We start from the raw sequence: 14,759 nt of genomic DNA, 5'->3' as shown, positions 1-14,759 counted from the left end.
GGATGCCTATGGGGTAAGAATCATACTCCATGCACACTGAATGCTTTATTGGGAATTAGAAGAGGGGCAAAGGAGTTCTGACAGCCACAGATGCTGAGTATAAATACCAACGCTGCCGTGGCTGGGTCACAGTCCCGTCCCCCCAGACCGAGCACTTGCTCAGCTATGTGACATTTCAGTGTCCCACAAGAAGGGCATGCTGGACAACCACTTTGTACTGAAGCATCATTTATTAATCACCTGTATCAAGCACACATCTGCTCAGCAACGGTGCATGACGGGATACAACAGTTGACATCTGAAGGGAGGCACGTGGTTACAGGATCCGGCACAGTAGGAGGAAGTGTACTGAACCCTCTGGAAAGAACCCGGGTGCAACACGGTGCTCAGGCTATGTTGTTTTGAGGCTGAAGACCAGTAAGAATAAAATTAGGAATACAGCTAAGATTGGAGCTGACTTGTGCTTTGGCCAGTGATTGAAACACCAGTGACCCTACGACTAGGGTAGAACTGTGTAGGTCAGTGCTACACTGAGGGTTGTTGGGAGGGAGCAGCACAGACCAGGAAACCCAGTGAGCATCTGAGTGGCAAGCCTCAACACTTCTGCACCTCAAGCAGGCAGTCATCTGGAGATGAGGAAAGCCAGGCCCATCCCAGACACACCACAACAGACGCCTTGGATGGAATCACCACACACACTTCAGATATAATCTACAGTTAAGGAACTCATAGGTTTTAGCAGGGCTAAAACTTACGCCGAGACACCAGGTCACTGAGACACCAGAGTGAGCTTCATCTTGACAGAAAAAGTCTTTGAAGGAAGAGGGTAAGGAACAGCAATGCAATGCTTCTAAACCTTCCTGTACCCCACAGCCTGCAGAAGGGTGGATCCAGTGACAGGACAGAGATCAACATCTTCAACTCTTGCCAGGAGGAATATAAAGAAAAGCAGCTTTGGGGTTTTTACCCAGCTCAGTGCTCAAACCTGGTCAGTGAACATCTGGAGAAAAATATCTGGTAGCAGGAGTTTGCATCTTGAGGATTTATTTAGCCCCTGTTAAAGAAGCTGAACAAAACCCCAGCCAAACTCTGGTGGAAGACCTGCCGTGCTGCAGGAACAGGCTGTAGTTCCTCTCTGAAGATCAATCCTGGCACAGCTCTATCTTTAGCTGAAAATCCAAAGTATAATTCTGACTGAAAAAGTCAGGTTTGAAAGATGACAGAGCAGCTCACAGTCCTAGACAAATGCATGTGAGAACTCAAAACACATTTAAGTTCCATACCTGCATCCCAGCATCTCCCCGTCCCAGTACTGCTGTGGGTGATAGACCTCATACCCTGCACCCAGGGGAGCTCCCTGTGGCCCCACCTGGGCTGGCACTCAGCAGGGCAGGAGCTCTGGGGTCTGCCCCTGCCAGCTCAGTGCTGCTGACATGGTGGCATTCAACATGTGCACGTCTGGACCAAAGTGCTTTGACCCCTGGCTCAACCTGCAGGGACAGCAGTAACACACAGCTGAGGAGGTCAGCCAAGACCCAACCATACTTTAAACACTGCTCTCCACATAGGAAAAACCCTCACCCAGTTAATCATTCAATTCCTCCCAGACACTAAAAGGTGCTTCACTAAAAGGACAGTTAAATTAAAAGCAATGAATCACACACCCCATCTATGCAAAGGCTGCTTGACAGCTATGTACACCAAAGTAGCATCATTCCCAGAAAAATCTGATCAGCAAATCACACCTTAAAACTCATTGTGGGATTTTATTTTTTTTTCCCCTGGCAAGCCCACCATCTCAAAGGCAACAGAAGAATTCAGAGATTGGTCCTTTCTGGGGGAGTTTGGGAAGGGCCACAGTAGACAGGACTATACACCAGCACAGAGAGGAACTCAGACTCATGAAATGCTACAGACATTGGATCTCCTGACACACCGCGCACAGGGCAAAAAATCAAGAGGAACTTTTTAAGTGCAGGATTCCAGCAAGTCCAGCATCAGCAAGATGCAAACAGTAAACTGGTAATTACAAGGTAATTCAGGTATTATTCCAGGGAAGGTCAGGGATGGTTCAGGCAGCTGTTTGCAAGTATTTCAGCTGAAGAAAAGAATTCAGGAGGGCTTTCCTCCTCACTAAAACTGGTAGCAAGACCACAAGCCAGAATGCGCTGGTGACTCTAAACAGGGCTGTTTCACACTGTGCCCATCAGGAGCAGAGTGCCCACCCTGGCAGGAGAGGCTCCACTGGGTGCACAGGTTTGGAAATCCCAGGAAATAGCCTCTGCCTACGCCATGCCAGCAGCTGACTGAAGCCACGGGAGCAGAGCGTGCTCTGGAGGGGAAGTGATGCTGCTCACCACAGTGTCTTCCCCAAAGGCATGTGGCTGTTGTCCCTGACACTGTGAAAGACCTTCTCCTGGCCAGTCAAGTCTGATGACTGATTAAGCCCTTTCCATACAGGATCTCAGATTGCCTCAAGCCCTTTTTGTAACCTATGAAGGACCAAAAGTGTCAGTGCTCCTAATCTACAAGTCTTAATGGGTTAATGCAAAACCAAAACGTGCAACACAGAAAAGCCAAGCGTGGGACCTACAACGGACAAATATTTGTTCTTATAAGACTCCCAGGGGGAGTCCTGCTGTGACACAAAGAATACTGTGTGCTGTAGCACTCCTTTCCAAAAATATCACCAAGAGACACTTACATATCACAGATGATTTGGCATCAGAGCTAGGGAGCATCAGTGCCAGCACAGGGTAAGTGCTAGAAAGATGAATCCACACGGCAGGGTTTTCACATCTACTCAGGCTACAAAGTGCTTACAGGTTGTGTTGGGACTGAGGCTGGCACTGCTCTGACCAGGTCTCCACCATCAGTCCTGGCCCACCCCAGGCATACAAGCAAGCTCAGCTCCCCACAGGCAGCATCATCCACACCTCACTGCCCCAGCCCAGCATCAGACGCACGGCTCTGCTCAGGTCACGGCAACAGGGCAACCCCATAGGCTCAGCAGATCCAATCTCACTGCCTCCCTCTGCTCTACATGAGAAGCCTCAGAAGTCCTCCTGCTCTGGTTTAGAGAGGATGGTGTTTCTGCTTCTTTATTTATAACAGGTATCAACAAAAAGCAGGCAAGCCTTCCTCCTCCTCTTCCTTCTTCCCCCCTCTGGAGAGGAGTACTTGCATTATCGGAAAGCTTGACAAAGAAATCCTCTCCCTGAAGCTAAGCCCAGCGCTAAGGCCAAGACTTTGGTCTCACTTCAAATCACTGAAAAGCCCTTGCCAAGATCTCTCAGCCTCTTGGGCTGCCACTGTCACCACCCCTGCCCCCCCGAGGGGGCAGAGCCACACCCCTGTAAATGAGCAAGCACAACACACACACAAGCACACGCTGAAAGCCATCCCGGCCTCCTCGGCACATCACAAAGCAGCAGTAAAGTTTCAAAGCCCATTCAAGTCCTTTGCATCTCTCCTTCACAGGTGACTCGGAAGCAGGGCTAGGAAGCTCTTTTGCACATTCAACTGTAAAACATGTGAGGAAGAGGAGCAAGACAACTCTTCTGATTGTTGCTACTGCCTACAGCAAGTTTTGGTACAGATATCCTCTCTTATAGGCACTCAGTGGGTAAAACGTAGCCACAACAAACTTGCCATCAAAAATCTTTCCAGTCAGCATTTTTTGGGCAGCTTTGGAATCACCAGCATTTGCATATTCAACAAAGACCTGAAAGAGAGAGAGGAGAAATAGGACTTCCAGTGCACTATGCCACTTGGCCCTTCCCACCCCTGCAATGGGGGCAACCGTTCCTAAAATAATTTTCCCCCTCCATCCTTGGTTGAGCAGAGAGCTCTGGAGCTATAAAGGAAAGAGCTGAATCTGTAAATTGGGATTTCATCTCCTGCTCCTCCATTTGGTAAGGTGGGAGAAAGTATGCTGGTGGTCTATATCCTCAGCAGTTCCTTTCCTACCCATTGGCTTCTCCCCTTCATTCCTTCCATCCATACTAAAGCTGTTTGGGCACCTCCCAGGTTAGGTAACCTTATATAACCAGGAAGGAACCTGTGCTGTCCTTCAAAATAGCCATCTATTTTTAGCACTGCCATCAGCTAGGAGATTTCCAGGCACTGAGCAGCAGTCCTGTAGCACATGGAGTGTATGTGGGAACACAGAGCCTCTTCCTTCCATTCACTTACTTGGCCTTTACCAGGATTCTCCTTTGGAATAAGCAAGGAAACCACCGGTCCATATTTCTGACACTCCTCCCTTATGTCTTCTAGGATATCTGGGAAAGGAAAGAGCTGGTTGTCCTTCACTTTGCAAACCAAGGTGAGCCAAGAAACAAGTGAAGGCGAGATGAACACATCAAGAACACCCAGACAACAAATATTCCTTTCCTCTCAATTTAAAATAAACAAGCACGAGGTGACACAGCAGAAGCTGACACTGCTTAATGGCCTCGTAATGAGATGGAAGTGTCTGAACTGAGGCTCAGGAACAGAGACCTGCAGGCAGTGAAGCTCCAGCAGCAGGTTCCAGTAGCTAAAACACTGGGGATTTACAAGTGCCTGCTATAGCACTTGGAGGAAGGGAACTAAAGTAGCTGTCACAAACCCTTCTTTGTGTGAGCAGAACTCGGCCTTTAAACTCATGTCCCCAGAGCTCTCTCGCCTGTGCTGCTCACGTGGATTTGACAGCAAGCAAAAATGCAAATCCCACCAACATGCCTGCCATCTACCACACTTTAAGAACTCCAGTGAGATATTTTAGTTTTCTGCTGAGATCCTGGAATAGTTCATTAGCAAATTTTTAAGGATCGGTGCTACTGGGCTTCAGAGTCTTGTACATATCCAAAAGCTCAGGGCCACAAACACATTATGAATTCAGTGGGCATCTAACCAAAGAAGAAAATAAACTTTTTTTTTTTTCTTTTTAAATCTGGGATCCTTCGAGAATTCCCTACAAGCTCTGCTTTCTCTCTCAATCTCAATCTATTGTCTGTTGGTGCAGTTGACCCAAATTGTTACCAAATCTCAGCTGAGCAGCTCTTTGTTTGCTGTTCTTGTGCCTATTAATTGCTCACCTGCTTGGTCTCACATCCCCAGAGCCAAACAAAACAGAGTCTGTAAAGCAACATTGCTATATGGGAATTGCACCAACCTTCATATTCTTCTTCACACTGCAGAGAAGCATCACTTAGAACATTTAGCAGCCTCAGCACAGGTGTGGGGAGCATCACCAAATCTTCAATATGGGGAGCTGTTTGACACCCACAGAATTAAAGAAACGAAGTCAATGTCAAAGGAGCAAGCAAACAGCAAGTTGACTCAATATGCATTATTATACTCAAGCACCTGCTGCTCTTTGCAGTACAGTTTTGCTTCTCTCCACTATTAACTGCATTTAGTCTGAATTCTCCATTTCCATCTTATCTTTACCTGTGCACTGACTCTTCCAAAGGGTTCAGTGCACTGCAATTATTCTGAGGCCAGCATCTGAAATTGCTTTTTAAATTAAGGCTAGAATTGTGTCTACTTAGCCCAGTCTCAGAAACTGATGTGAGCTCAAGAACTATGCTAGTTGAACAAACTACCCCATATATATGGAGATGTGAGAAGATGAAAGAAATACTCTGCAACTTGCCTTTCCTGTCCCTGCTCCCAGACAAGCTGAAAACAGGCTGGCCATCTTCTCTAATTCCAATTCTTCAGCTGTACTAAGGCAAAGGCCTCAGATCTCCTTAGAATATCTCTTAGTTCTTCCCTGAACACCATATAAACCCTCCTCCCCCCAAAATCCAACTGCAATCTACTGTTTTGAAGACCACCACACTTAAGCTACTTAAACAATGCAGTGCTGTAGAATCAGGCATACCCACACGGTGGGTGAGCAGTGATCCTGTGAAGGACTTCACAGGAGCAGAAATAAAACCCTTTGGGTGCTGGACACAGGGCACTTGGCTCCAGAAAATAAGCAGCTCCAGGATGGCCCAGAACAGGGTAGCATAGATGCTACTGTGGGAGAGGGAAACAGTCAAGGAGGAAAGGCTAATGACAAACTATGAGAGTCACATCCTGAGGATAACCAGTCCTCTCAAAACTCAAAGCCACAGGGACAGTGCCACTTCTCCAGGAAAAAGGCTTGATTTCATGTTCCTGTACACTAGTTACAGGCCATTAATGAATTTAAGAACTAGGCACCCAACTTGCAGTACTTGGAGAGTGTTAATGTGCTTATTTGTTTTGGCAGCTACAGCAGCTGAACACAATAGCAGGACCTCACAGCTCTGCCACTTGACAGAGGGGAGAGAAAAGGGAAATGGCTTCATTTCTCCAGTCTGAGCCTTCTGACCATGTGTGCAAAGTGAACTATTGTTTCCTAGGAAATACTTTTCCAAGCTAAGCACATAATGCTTGTGAGGGAGCTGACATCTCCACCAGGCACAGTCAGAAGTGGATCTCACTGCAAGAAGAGATGCAAGGCAAGCACAGATGCTGTAAATCTCCTCCTGTCAAGGAAGAGCCCTTATGAAAAGCTCAGAGTATGAAAGGCCTTATCAGTACAGATGATGCCCCAACAGCTCTCAGGGGCAGCCCTTTGAAGAAAGGTGCTGCCTTCAGACAACCAGCCATGTTCCAGCTCCGAGCAAACCTCTAAGACTATTCTTCCACAGGAGTATTTGCAACCAAGACACATCAGATGAATGAAGACTGAAGGAACATTTAAATGTCATCATGGTGTTTATATGCTGCCCCTTTTATTCACAGAATCATAGAATCGTTTAGGTTGGAAAAGACCTTTTAAATCATGAACTCCAAGCGCACCACTAACAATGTCCCCAGGAGCCACATCCACACATCTTTTAATGGGCATAGTGACTCCACCACTTCCCTGGGCAGCCTGTTCCAATGTTTGACAACCCTTTTGCTGAAGAAATTTTTCCTTATAACTGATCTAAACCTCCTCTGGTGCAACCTGAGGCTGTTTCCTCTTGTCCTGTCACTTGCTACCTGGGAGAAAAGACACTAAAGTAAACCTGTCCTTCATTTCATATGTCTTTTTTTCAGAGAGGGAGACAAACCAACCTCTAGAACTCAGAGACACCTGGTCTTCTTGTACCCAAGTGACAAATATATTTCTTGCAATACCCCTCTGCCCTAGGAGGTACCTTCTGCCCAGCTCCTATGCTCCTCTTCAAATGCCAGGTGACACCAACCACACTGACAACACGGGAAAGAACTTGATGAACTGGAAAGTCAAGACTTGGCTGTATATGACAAGGAAAGCCATTCTCAGCTGTCTTTGCTCTAAACAGAAAAGCCGTGTCCAAGTGAAAGGCAATGACAGATCATTTTCTGACTTGCTGGGAAAGGAGCAGTAAATGCTTCTTTGTGCAGACAAGCGTATGTGCAAGTTTGGCAAAGAAAAGAAGCAGCAAAGAGAACTAAGAAAAATGGAAGCTGTTATATAAGCTCCTAGCACTAACCACAGAAGCACCTTCCTCAGTACAATTAGAGGTCTGTGTGTTTAAAACCAGGCCAGAAAGCACTGCCAATATACAATTCCGTCTGCTCTAAAGCAGTACTGGCTGCAAGGTTCAGCCATGGAAGGCAGCTTTGATTATAACAGTCCCAGTTTCTCACACATAAGTGAAGTTTGAAAACAGGAATGAGTTTGTTACCTTTGCCTAACATACAGAAATATCAGTATCTACAAGAAGCAATACTTAATACCCTTCTCTGCAAGGTACACCAAGGAGCTTAAGAAAAGCAGGGCTAAGATTCAAGGCAGAATACTAGCCCAGCCGAAGCATTAACTTATTCTGCAGAAAAGCTGGATGCACAGCTCATCACTGGTGTTCTTGAAAGCAGACAAGCTCTGGAGAATGCTTCCATTTTGGATTTGGAACAGAAAACAGGGAGGGACACAAGGCTAAACAGGGAAGTCTCAGCCCACCTTTTCCTGACTGCTTGCAATCCACACAGGGAGGTCTTGAGGAAACATCACTATTTTATTAAATCAAGGGACAGCACCAGATGAAAGTGACACTGACATCTGTCCATGACCTGCCACACAGGTCACTGCAGACCAATCACTGCAGAAACAGGCTCACACCACACAAACACACTGCACTTATCTGACCTGTGCAGAGGCAGCAGCAGATGCCACCACCAGCCACTGCCCAAGGTGCTCATATTCCTGGTGATTTCTGAACTGGGAAACACTTGGCATAAGAAAACCCATCCACTCACCATATATAGCACTGCACTCTTCAAAAGCACCTCAACAGTCAGAATGTTAGGTAAATATCCTGGTTATTTCTGTGCCCTCAGATGAATGCTGCTGCCAATACACTCTTGGGGACAAAATTTCATCAGAGTCCAGCTAAGAAAAAGCAACAGCCTGTGGGGCTGGATGGCCAGGCAGCACTGAGAGCACAGGCATCACTCTGACCTCCCTCCTGTGGTGCCATGGAGAGTCGGCAAGTGCCACAGAGGAGCAGCAATGAGAACAGACCCAGAAACAACAGTTAATTGCCCTCTGTGCTGCTTCCAGCACATGCTGAGAGAGCCCTGAGCAGGGGCCACAGGCACAGCTTACCAAAGGGAATGCTGAAGAACGGGCTGCATAAAGCCTTCTCAGCAGAGGCTCGTTTTCCTTGGTCACAATGAAGCATGCTGCAAGAGAAGACACCTTTATGTTCATGCATGTGACATTCCTGCACTGACAAACTCCACTCAGGCTGGAAGCCAGCATGGAGGAACACCCTGTCTTTGGGGTGGTTATGGTACAAGGAGAAGAGCAGAAAGCATATCTTGCAATTTGCAGCTGTAGCACACCAGGATCCCCTGAAAGCATTTTGGGTAGATGGTAGAGCAGGCTCTCCTTCTCAATGTCTCTCAGCACCAAGTAATGGGAATTGCTCACCTACAAGTCTACAAGAACACAGCATGCTCCAGCTCCTCAGGCTATTCATCCCACATCTCAGGCACACATGCAGTCTCATGAGAGTGATCACACTCCAAGGTGCTCCCACATCTTTTCACACATGGGATTCAAAGCAGCTAATAACCCAGAGCCTGCCTGAGAATATCCCTACCTTGGCTTTACCAGAGGCTCCCAATACTATTTCTGCCAAGTTGTGTCCTCATTCCCTCTGTAGCCTCAGAGCACAGTCACAGGACAGTGAAAACAATCCCCTTGGCAGACTCCTCAGAAGAGTTGCCCTTCAATCTTGACAGCAGTGGAGAGCAGCACTTTCTGCCCCCTCCCTAATTTTTATGATAACAATCCCCAAAAGCAGCAAAGTCTCCAGTTTTCTCCAAATACAATCTCTTGGCTGAAAGTGCAAAGCACTGAAACAGCAAATGATCAACGTCATGACTGATATTCTCTATGTGCTTACTCCAAATTGTGCCAAAATCAGAGGAACTGAGACATCTCTGCTAATGCTTGCACTTGTTACCAGCACAGTGGGAGATTTGGAAAAAAAAAAAAAAAAGAAAAAGAAAGTGTGAGGTGTGGGCTCTAAGTTGCTGAGAGCAAGGCCTGACTTTACAGAGCACATCTTTAAGCAATAGTTATCAAATATGCTATGGTACCTTTTGATAAGGTCTCTGAGGTGATAAGCTGGAATGGCTGAATTAACCACCCCCTCACTGGCAAATATGCGATCAACAATGGCAGAACTGTTTGTCTGGAAAGAAAAAGAAACAGCCATTAGGGAGGTAAAAAACCAGACTGTGCAAAGCTTGCAATACCCCACCATTTTCCAGACTGGATGCAGAAGGCTGTGGTGCTCTGGGGTTTTGTGAGAGATCCCCAATGCCAAGCCTCACATGTCAAACTAGCAGGCTCACATTAAATGAAATATTTCCCATTTGCCTGTGCAAAAGCTGGAAATTTCCACATGCAGGAAAATTTTCTGTTACTGTGGAGATTGTGATGCTGAAAGGTCTTTCTGGGAAGGAAAACACAAAAAGTTATTTCACATGGAACAGAGGACAGTCAGGCTCACAATACGGAGCTTTCCTCTTGTTTTCTCAGGATACACACTTACAAGAAGATCTCCAAATTACAGATAACATTAAACTAAACCCAGCAAATAATTTCTCTGTCATTGTGCTGCTGGACTAGCTGACAGACATCATCCACTGATTTTCTTCCTGTGCCACACCTACAGCCAGCACAGCTTGCCTACCAAATCCAGGCAAGACACAGGCTCTAAACAGAGACTCCTGGAACACTCCTATTTCAGTAACCTGAACACAGGCGGCATTCAGACATGCCAGTCCCACAGGGCAGGTGGGTCTTTAAGACTCTGGAACCTTAATTCTCAAGGCAATAGGATTAGATAAACATCCTGGAAACACTACCTAGTTGCCAGGTGCTACCTCACAAATCCAGATTACGAACAAGAAGCAGGAGGATTGATTTGGTGCAAGCAAGAACTGTCTCACCTTCCATTCCTGAGATTGGACTGTATGTTTCAGTTTCATTCCTGAGAACATTTCCAGTAAAACGATTCCCAGACTCCACAGATCCACAGCAGAGGTACATTCCGTCTCACTCTGGAGCCCTGCCTGCGCCAGGCAGTTCTGCAGTTCTGCCTCTGGAGCCCGATACCCGTCTGTTTGAATATATTTCACATCCTACAGGAGACCAAACACACAGAAAAAGTTGATTGTCCACACTCAGGTCCTCCACTCTACCCTTAAATCAGTTCTGACGTCCTTCCAAATGGGTCCCCAAAATACTATTGCTAAATTGACAGAAAGCATTGTACAGCCAGTTGTGCGAGGCAGGCAGTTCAACTCCCTATACTGCTGTGCTGAGGAACAAACAGGACTGTCTGGAAGAAAAACATCTCCCAGCAAAACAGCACTAACATCTGACCTCTGAAAGACAGCACTGCTGGGAGGAAGGGGCTGGATGTCCCTGTGGACTGGCCCTTTAACCTCTCCTACATGCAGAAGATACTAGAAATTTTGGGATAAGGGTTGAACACCCACAATATGCTCCCACGTCGGTTGCCTGAGAGCACAAACAGCTCTGTCTGAGCACTGAGGATCAGGAGCTGCTGCCATTATTTAAGTGCTGATGTTCTCTGGAACAAAATGTTAAAAGAATGAAGCAGGCAGCTAAAATGCTCAGACAAGGAAATCATCAAAGGCACTTCCCATGCACCTCTTCCATCTCCCCTTGAAGCCTCAAGTGCTGCAGCAATCAATACCTGCCCAGCTGCTGTGGTTGGCACAGTGAGAGAACATGCCCACATGCTGCCTGGTCCTAAGAAAATAGGGAATTACAGAATCACACAAGTACTGTCTGGAGGGGCTGCTCTGAAGGCTCCAGTCCAGCCTGCTGCTCCCAGGCAGTACCTGGTCAGTCAGCTGTGGCTTTGTCCAGCCAAGTCTTCTAAGTGTCCACAGACAAATTGCACGCTATGTCTTTTTAACACGTGCAGGCTCATTTTAGACACACTGATGCAACTCAAGGAATGACAGAAGAATATGCAAGCCTACTTCCTCCTGGGTAAGGCACAAGATTAGGAATTCTTACCACAAGAATATATCCAGACCAAGATTACGTGGTTCTCTCACTGAAAATAAAGTTTACAGAAGACATCTTCCGGCAACAGCGCTCAAAAGTGGTTTATGAACTTAAAAATGATACACAAACTGCTCATCCGTGTCCCTCCTCCTATCAGCAGGGAGCAGAACCTCCAGCATGGCAATAGCAGTAACTTGGCAGCCCCCCAAACAACATTTAGAGATAGAGAAAACACTGTGGTGAATGGCACCAGCAAAAAGAGCAAGATGGAATTTCACTCCTACCACCTAAAGCATTTTCAGAGCTGTAAGTGGCTGAGACCTTGCTCTGTGTATAACCATTCCCTGTTAAACAGTAATGGCAGGAAAAATTGTGTAAGGATAAGCTTGGCAGGGCTGCCATAAATAAAAGTAGCATGGTCTTTGACTCAGACAAGGAAATGATGGATGTAGGCTGCAGCCCAAGGCAGGGGTGGGGATGGGACACCTGTACCTGGTGCATATTCAAAGCAAGGTCAGAAGGTTCACCCACATAACCAGTGTGTTTCTGAGAAAGGGCAAAGGAAACTCAGCCCAAAGAAAGCAGATTGGAAGAAACCATGGAAACAAATAAAACCCAATCAACTATTATGAGGCAACTCACACAGCAAGCAGCAAAACACAGACCTGAATTAAATAAAAATATCTGCATTAGACACAGGACACTAGGAGTGTGTATTTTGCTGATAGACAGCAACAGATTACCACCAGAAACTCAGCCAAGAATGTGGGAGAACTGAAGACAACATGGAGGAGTTAAGAAGTCCAAACATGAAAAACAACTCCTGTACCCAAGAATTCAGAGATAGGTCACCCACACAACCCTCTGATATTCACAATCAGTGGGCTGTACTGTCAATACCAGGTAAACCAGTAAAAAAGTATATAAATTTAAAACTGCTAAGCAAGTAAAGTGCGTGGAATAGGGACAAACCACGACAATGTAGGAAGACACAGAAAAAATTACCATTCATCATCCAGTGATTAAAGGCAAGTGTGCTACAAGGTTACCTGATGGAAAAGCTTTATTGAGACTCCTCACAGGCCACTACTGAGAGAGGGAGGGATGAATGGAAGCTCTATCAAGCCAACAGCACAACCTCCTGAGGCTCTCTGCTTCCATCAGAAGCCATGGAAGAGAATAAAATGGGCAAGGACCAACGAACAACTCAGTATCACCGAAACAAAAGTGACAGCAAGAAGATGCAGCAAGAGCCCAGCAACGGGAAAAGCAGAGCAGAACAGGCAGAGACTGTCTGTGTCAGTAAAGAACAGACGCTGCCCACCCAGGACCAGACTATGGGCTTTTGATACACGTGGGAAGGAAACATCCAGACTTCCTGAGGAAGGAAGGCTGCTGAAGATAGGGTGAAAGTAAAGATAAGCACAAGGACACTGCCAGAGATAACACACTTGACTGGGGAGGCTGATGGCAAAGCTTGCATTACTACTACACATGATAAGGGACGATAAAAGGGAATTCTACATTTCTGGGTGCTCCTACTCATCTGACCACATAAAAACTAGCAAACTTCCCAGGAAGCTGAGACACCACTTTCCTCAGTGCATCATTAACATTGGAATTTATAGCAGAAAGGCTAAGACATCAACAGAAACCAGAGACATGCAAGGAGAATGGGAACATGAGCTCTGTTTCTGGGGCCAGACAACATTTTTAGCTTTTCCCAGTAAACCTTCAGCACTAGCTCAGCTCCTACTCTGATTAGGTCACATCAAAAACATCAAAGAGCCACACAACTCAACACAGAGCCATCTGCCTCAAGAGCAGCGCATTCCAAACCTGATTCCCCTCTTTGAAGCTAAGTCCAAAGTCAATGAGCTTAAAGCACTCCTCCTCTGCGCTCCACAGGATGTTTCGTGGCTTGAGGTCCGCGTGCACGTAGCCTTTGTGGTGCAGGAAAGCCAGGGCTTCCAGAACATCTCGGGCGCAGTGCTGGATCATCCACATGGAGCAGCCCTGGTTGCTGGAGTGCAGCAGCAGCTCGGACACGCTGATGTCCAGCAGCTCCAGCAGCAGGCAGCGGGACGGGCCATTGGCAGAGTAGTGGTTGGTGAACACGCCATACAGTGTCACTACGAGACACGGGGACAGGCATCGGTAACGAGCACACAGCCAGCACCTTCCACCGCCCCAGACCACAAAAGCTGCGGAAAGCAGCTCAGATGTTTTGTAGCGGATGATGTTCAGAGAGACAGAGAACCAGAGAGGAAGAAGCAAGGGAAAACCAGCCATGCCACCCCTGTGGGCTTCAGAGGACAGGCTGGTCTCACAACAGCCCCCAGGCTCTGCTAAAGTGACAGGGCCAAGTGCTCCTGCTCAGAAGGACAATCTCTGGGACATGGATAAGCACATCCCAGTGGGCAAACTGGACACAGTGCCGCTCTTTAGAGACATGTCAATCTCATCCTGTGACAAACTTTGCAGAGCAGGAACCCGACTGCTGTCTGGGTGCCCAGGCACACTATGGCATTAAAAAGCATTTCACACCGACAAAAAATATCAGCAGCGAGTGAACTTTGGCACTTCCAGCAACCGCCTCTGACACACAGGCTTCCTCCCTTCCCAAGCTCATTCCCACCCATGAAGGCAACCCAAGAGGTGCAGCCCAGAAGGAACACACTGTCCCACTGCTATCCCAGTCCTTGCTGGGGTTCTGGCACCCTGCCCAAAGGAGGACTCAAGGGTGCCCGGCCTGCAGTGACTCACTCTCCCCATCTCTCCTGCCCACCCTGGGGATGTCGCCTGCAGATCCCCCACCCAGGGAAGCAGTGGGGCACTCAGGAGCCTGCCGCAAGGGGATACCAGGGAGCACCCACTGCAGGGAGGCTGCTTTGGGGTGTCCAGGGTAGGGCCCTCAAACCTGCCCACCCAGGGGTGCCAATCCGAGGGGCACGTTGGCCTGGGGATGGGTTTGGGAGCGAGGCTGCCTGTATTCCCAAAGGAGTTGGGAGTTCCCCTCCCTAGCTGGGAGGGTGGTTTGGAGACACCAGTTTGGCCAGGGGGAGACTACTCTGGGGGGAGCTCTAGGGTGCCTACGAGGGTCCCCGAGAAGGGGTGTTTAGGGGTCGGGGGAAGCACGGGGTGCCCGGGCTGCAGGGTGGGGTGCAGGGTGGGGTGCGGGGGTGCAGTTACCGATGTTGCGGTGCCC

The 14,759-nt window shown here is 47.6% G+C and overlaps 1 protein-coding gene across 1 annotated transcript; it reads right to left on the bottom strand.

The window, feature by feature from the left end:
- Positions 1-211: 211 nt before the first annotated feature.
- On the bottom strand, positions 212-14,759 carry UHMK1 (U2AF homology motif (UHM) kinase 1; the record flags this gene model as incomplete). The annotated part of the gene is made up of 8 exons (XM_008630448.2): positions 212-3,724; positions 4,195-4,283; positions 5,159-5,257; positions 8,600-8,676; positions 9,601-9,695; positions 10,459-10,650; positions 13,391-13,683; positions 14,744-14,759. Coding segments are annotated over 8 exons (1,008 nt in total), but the record flags the coding sequence as incomplete, so codon positions are not given.

Source organism: Corvus brachyrhynchos, unplaced genomic scaffold (assembly GCF_000691975.1).
Source record: "Corvus brachyrhynchos isolate BGI_N302 unplaced genomic scaffold, ASM69197v1 scaffold101, whole genome shotgun sequence".
Taxonomy (NCBI): Eukaryota; Metazoa; Chordata; class Aves; order Passeriformes; family Corvidae; genus Corvus; species Corvus brachyrhynchos.
Note: the sequence above shows the minus strand (reverse complement) of the source record. Positions and strands in the feature narration are given on the sequence as shown.